This window comes from Humulus lupulus, chromosome 3 (assembly GCF_963169125.1).
Source record: "Humulus lupulus chromosome 3, drHumLupu1.1, whole genome shotgun sequence".
NCBI lineage: Eukaryota > Viridiplantae > Streptophyta > Magnoliopsida > Rosales > Cannabaceae > Humulus > Humulus lupulus.
In genome coordinates, this window is record NC_084795.1 from 271,285,788 (window position 1) to 271,292,446 (window position 6,659).

Below are 6,659 nucleotides of genomic sequence, written 5' to 3' on the forward strand. Positions count from 1 at the left end.
GACGCGGGTCGTGCTGTCGGGTATCTAGAGCATAAAGTTGATCACGACCCGAGATTTTATGGAATATTCTCGTACGACAACAAAAGACGACTTTTGAACTTGTTTTGGGCGGATGGGAAGTCAAGATTGGACTATGAGATGTATGGACATGCAATCGCATTTGACTCAACATATAAGACCAATAGTTATGGCAAACCGTTACTTGTATGGGTGGGAGTCAACAACCATTTCAGAACTACCATACTAGGCCTTGCAATTCTCGCAAATGAGTCTGCAAGCAGCTACATGTGGGCGACATGAGCCTTTTTAGAATGTATGGATGAGGCTCAATCCAAAACAGTTGTGACCGATGGCGATGAGGCGATTGCAACAGCAATAGAGGCCTTGATCCCAAATGCAACCCACCGCCTTTGTTATTGGCATATGCACAACAAAGCTGTTAAGAAGGTGAAAGACCCAAGTTTCAGCGAAAGCCTAACAAAGCTGGTGTTCAAGTATTATGATGTTGACGAGTTTGAGGAGAAATTCAGTGAAGTTATGATACAGTATGGGTTGCAAGGAAAGAAGTATGGTGCTAAATTGTACAATACAATACATAAATGGGCAGAGACGTACTTGAGAGGGAACTTTTTCTGTGGCATGTCAACCACCCAATGTAACGAAGGTATTAATGCCGTTCTGAAGAAAAAATTGAACCAGAAGTTGAAGCTATATGAATTTGTTAGGGCCCTTGACATGGCCATTTCATGGGTTAGGCATCATGAAGAAACCGATGATTATGAGTCACTGCACACATCACCACAATTAGGAGTGACGAACTTACCAGTTATGGAGGAAGAACTTTCAAGGATATATACAAGGAATATGTTTTTTAAGGTTAGACGACAAATGTCAAAGGAAGGCCACTACACTGTACTCACAAAAACCATCATGGAGGGTGCTATAATGATGAAACTACACAAGTTTCGTCGGGGACCAAGCCGAGCAGTCTATGCAACTTTCGCTCATGACTTTTTTGTCTGTGAATGCCAATATTTTCTTACGTTTAGGATACCATGTAGGCATATGTTTGCCGTAATGAAGCACCTAGACATGGGACACATGCCAAAGTCACTTATTGTGACGCAGTGGACAATTGAAGCTCGGTCGGGAGAGAGTTCAATCTGGAATGATAGTTGTATTCATATTGATAAAACCACCCTCCAAAAGGCTAGGTTTGGACAAATAAGTAATCGAATGAATGAGGTTGCCTTCCTCGCGAGTAGGACCGACTATGCACATCGTATTGCTACACTCAAAATTGATCGAATTTGTGCAACATTGAAAGAAGCTTTAGTGATTGGTGGAGATAGTTGCACGCCCAACCTCCCTATGCATAGGGCTTCCCAGTTCATTGTGCAAGACCCAGAATTCACCAAATCTAAGGGGACTGGGAGAATAACAGGAACAAGAAATAGTGTCGGTAGGAAATGTAGTTTATGCAAGAAGGCTGGTCACAACAAGTTAACATGCCCCAAAAGACTTAAGGGAAAGGAACCGTGTGTCTATTCCGAAGATTCCGAAAATGAAGAAGATGACGAATATGCAAATCATGAAGAGGGCGGTCATCAATGGACAGAAAACAAAACATTCAATTTTGAAGAAGATGAAGTGGGAGGCAGCCAAGGAAGAGAGTTTGACTTCAAAGCTTAGTGATTGGTGACCATATTGCATGGTAGATGAAGAACCATATGACTACGGTTCAAATCGGTGGAGTAATAGGATTTCTCAAAGTTAGATTCACACCGTAATTACAAAATGTTTGGTTGAGTGATATTAGAAATTAATATTGAACACTATGTTATAAATTTGTAGCAAAACTAATATGCGGAATACTTGGTCAGCATTTCTATCGATATGGAGGTCTGTCATGGTCTTATAATGATAAAAATACAGTCTCAGGCTCTTTAATGGTTGCATGTTATTTATATTTTGCAACTGTACTTATGCTGATATTAAGTAGCCTTAACCTTATAATAGGTAAACATATTTTTATTATTTATTTTCTGAACTCTACATGACGGGCAGTCCATAGCTCTATGATACAAAGACAGGAAATATCAGTTTCCGTAGGTTCATATAGCAACGGGCATTGCTCCATTCGAAATGTCATAAAAAATTTCAAAAATTACAAATAAAAAAGATTAAATTTTAACTGAATTTAATACATCAAATTGGCAGAATCTTATCAAAAAATTACAATAATTATGCTGCAGTATACTGAAAACTAGAAAATACACCAATCATATTTGAAATGAAAAAATAAAAATCAAATTAAAGCCAACACCACAGCCACCTAGCCTTCACCGCTAGCCCATTCATGCCTTGTTCATAAAACACAAATTGCTTCAATGTGTCTACTTCCAAAAGTTGACTTTGCTAAAACATTAAAGTAGTTCGCAAAAGAAGTCCTCAAAAATAAAAATAAATGTAGTTCAAATATAAGAGTAGGCCATACTGGAACTACCTTTTTTCCCCTTTCACTATGTCCAAACTTTTAAAAGTGGCCTAAGTATAATAAAGTCAGATATAACTATGGTTAGTGCACTAATTCATCTCCAGAGTGCAGTAAGCCTTTATACACTTAATATATAGTTTCTATTCATCACGGTGGAATTATTAACCCGGGCTATATGTAATCTTTTGGCAAGTGCCACCTAGATCTGCTCCACTTATTAAAACACAATCAACTTTTCTTTTTCTTTTTAAAAAAAAATGAAAAATAACTTTCTCTATTCTTATTGATATTTTTATTAAAACAATATTATTAAATAAGCAAAAAATATATATATTTTTTTCCAACAAAACCCATCTTGCTCAGTGCTCACTACATCTATCTTACCAAAGTTCCTCGTTTGAAACTACAAGCCATTACCATGTATGTCTGGACAAATTACTTGCTCCATAAATCCAAAAGCTTCCAATGGAGACAACCTTGATCGTGTCTTTGTGATATTAAATTTGAGAGACGATTCAAGAATCAACGAATTGGAGGTCGTGAAGCTCGATTTGGAAGGCATGGAAGGTTGAGATAGTCTTTTTTCTCTTGAGATCCTTGAGGTCCTTCTCCGCACTGCCATTATTAACCAAGGTTTGGCAACAAATGCCGAGGTGGGGAGCGTGGCTAAGGGGGATTTGGATTTCTTCTTATTGGTTATGAGATGAATTATTTCGAGCCGATCTATCAAGGATTGCTAGTGGAGGCGTCGGGGCTGTTCGAAGAAGACTTCTTCGATGAGAAAAACCTGCTTTCAACACTGTTATAAATATGAACCCTGTTTATATATATATATATGTATGTATATAAATGCATATCACTTCAAGATTCAGAAACTTATTCTTGGCTCACGCATCTCTTCATCTCAAAACTCAAATTAAATCTAGATTCATTCTCTTCATCTCAAACTTATACTATAGATCTAAAGTATTTCTATTTTCGGTCAAGAAAATTTCTTTTTCTTTAGAATCTTTGTTTGATTTCTTTATAAAATATAAATATTGATGTTGTTTAATCTGAATACTCAGTAATGGGTCTGCTCATTTTCTTGGTGAAATGGCTTATAGGCCACTCTGTTACTAGATTTTTAAAGATTTAATTAAAGTATATAGAAAGTGAGCGAAAGATTACTAACTTGGGCTGAAAAAAAATGATGCAAGAATATAACAGTATATCACACCATACTCTTCATACACTTCAACTTGTGTCATGGAAACCTATTTTCATAACTAAGGTGAGTTTTTTCTTCTCTTTTTATTAGAAACGGGGAATGGTTTTTCTAGAAACCTGTGAGTGGTTTCTTATTTGTAAAACAGAAAAGTTTCAGTATTTAAAAAAGAAAATGAACAGTGTGATGTGTTGTCCTATCATAATATAGTAGAGTTGTGTTTATTTTTTTATTAAATAAATAAATAAAATATGCCAGCTATCATGCCATGTGGCTCGGGTTAAATTTCGGGCTTCGATATCTAGCATTTTTCTTTAAAAAAGGATGGGAAAGACAATAACAGAGTTCTCTCTCACTCAAGTAGATAACAGAGTTAAACCTAAATTATATCAACTGTTCATTCATACAATAATTAACTTTGATTCCTGTACCCATCACCCTATGTAGCCATATCTCTGTTTCAATACATGGTTTATGTTGTCTAGATCAATCGCCACCAAGTGGAGTATATGCAGAAAGTTGTAAACCAGCAAAACAGAGATATCGAAGCCCATAAACCCAACCCCGTCGCAGTCGAAGTCGGAGGCCAGAAATAGTTGACAAAAAACATATATTAGAGAAAGAGAATTAGTGAATGAGAAGAAGAGAGGCTCACCAGAAACAAACAATAAAGCTAGATCTGGGATTTGTTGAAAAATAATTAAACCCAGCCACATCCAACCTCACCGTTGTACAACATCAACTTAATGGTCCGACCTTGTCGCTGCGTGCCCGTCCTCACCGCTGCTCCCCCAGCCTTGCAGCTCTATCCAGCAAGATGTGCTGAAGTGGGTGGCTGGTAATGAAGAAAAAGAAGAAGAAGACACAGAAGAAAGAAGAGGGAAAATGCTGCAAATGAACAGGTAACAAAGAAAGGGAAAAAAAACTTTATTCATTTTTATTTCTGTTTAGTTCATTGGTTTACATGTTTGAAGTTTAAAAAAAAATGTTAATCAACAGAAAATAGGAGCAGGCCCGTAACATGGTACCAAAATTTTAAAACAGAATAGGCCCATAAAATTTTTAAACAAAATGTGTGTTTGTAAACTAAAGTCTTTCAGCAATTATTGCAGAAGCCCAATCATAAATGGGCCAAATAAGTTGTCAATGACCTATCATCTCTATCATCAACATCTACACATCGAGACCCTCTTCACAGTCCTCATCAATGCTTGCCATGGTCGACTGGTGAGGTAGTCACGTGAATTTAATATCTGAATTTAATACATTCGAAAAAAATTTACTCCCATTTTAAAAGAGACACGGATTTACCGTCCCTTGTTAAGGTTCACAAGTCTCCATTGGTGTGCACTTCAACCTATTATTCACACCGGCCTCCTCCTAACCGACCACCGAACCATGTAAGCACTGAATACATTTGTTAGCATCGTTATGGTTTTATATAATTTGTGTTATAATGTTTCATTAAGTAAAACGTAATTTATTTTTTTATTTATGATCGTGGTTCTAGATTTTCTTAGTGATAACAGTAATTGTTTTAAACTTAATTTTTTGAATCAAAACCCCTGCTTTTTCTTATTAGTTATTACACAACTGAAGAATTTTACAATATAGGTGTTAAACTTATTATTGTACCCCTGTTTTATTAATTTTTGATGTCGCATTGTGCAAATACTAGACCAAATGAAGCGCAGACACAACTTATGAGAAACGGAAGATGAAAAGGACATGAACAAAGTCTGGAATGGAACAAATGAGGAAGTCGTAAGTAACTCCTCAACCAACCAAAGAAAAATAGATTCCTACATGACAAGAAAAGTCCTTAGCCATGAATTAGCTGTCCAACAAGGGCAACATGGTATTCGGTGGCAAAAAAAATCACCCTCTAAGAATTCTTTGACCACAGTGCGATTGAATGAGGATTCCCACATATCACGAAAGGTAAATATTGATAATTTCAACTGGGTTTTTGTGATTGAGGGGGCAATTTAATGTTTATTGTCGTTTATTGATACAGTGTTGCATATTTAATGTTTTAAAACCACTAACGTTATTCAATCAATCCACTAACATATGTTATAAATCCAGACAAATTTATTGGACATTACAGGCGCAGAGAATTCTCTACTTGTGTTGAAGTGGTATAATATCCTACCCTCGCCAGTTAGAGACTGAATTAGAGTTGCTGGTATGCATGCCCTAGTTGATGGAATCAATCGGTCTGAGATTGACGTTCCACTCATTCAAGCGCTGGCATCAAAATGGTGGGATACAACACACACATTCATTTTTGAAGATTTCGGGGAGATGACCTTAACTCCTACAGATTTTAGTGCAATTTCTGGCCTACCGCTGTACGGGAAAGTTCTGAAAATGAACAAGAGGGTGCATAGAAACCCAAATTTGTTGAGGACCTTGGTTGGAGAACCTTTGACACTCCTCAAAAAAAGTAGAGTGGAAGTTAGTTGGCTGTACTCTGTTTATAAGAACATGCCTTTGAATACTAGAACGGATTGTGATAGACTTGCTAGGGAGCTCATATTAGCACTATTGGGATCAACTCTGTTTGCACGTCGTAACAACATGGTCGACCTATACTACATTCCTTCTTTCCAATGTATTGCAGACATACCTAATTTCAATTGGGGTGGTGCTGGGTTGGCTTTCGCATACCAACAAATGGATGACTTGTGCAGACATAATACACAATGCATAGGAGGACTTTGGAAAACTTGGGAGGTAAATACAAGTTCAATATTAATTTATGAGTTAATTTTTAAACTAGATTTGACATGTGTTTTGTATATTGAATTACAACACATAGCCAATTCTTATTTATTTCAACATGGCAGGTCTGGGGGAGAGAGTACCTCCCATGTCTTAGTGTCACACCCCAATCAATATCGTCAAAATTCTTCCCTCGTAGTCTAATATGGTGTAATTGCCCACCCCCGA

General features: G+C 36.8%; 1 protein-coding gene across 1 annotated transcript; it reads left to right on the top strand.

Annotated features, from left to right (window-relative positions):
• The first annotated feature begins 315 nt into the window (after positions 1-315).
• Positions 316-1,692, top strand: LOC133825706 (protein FAR1-RELATED SEQUENCE 5-like). The gene has a single exon (XM_062258614.1). The coding sequence runs from the start codon at positions 316-318 to the stop codon at positions 1,690-1,692; it is 1,377 nt and encodes a 458-aa protein (XP_062114598.1).
• The last annotated feature ends 4,967 nt before the right edge of the window (positions 1,693-6,659 follow it).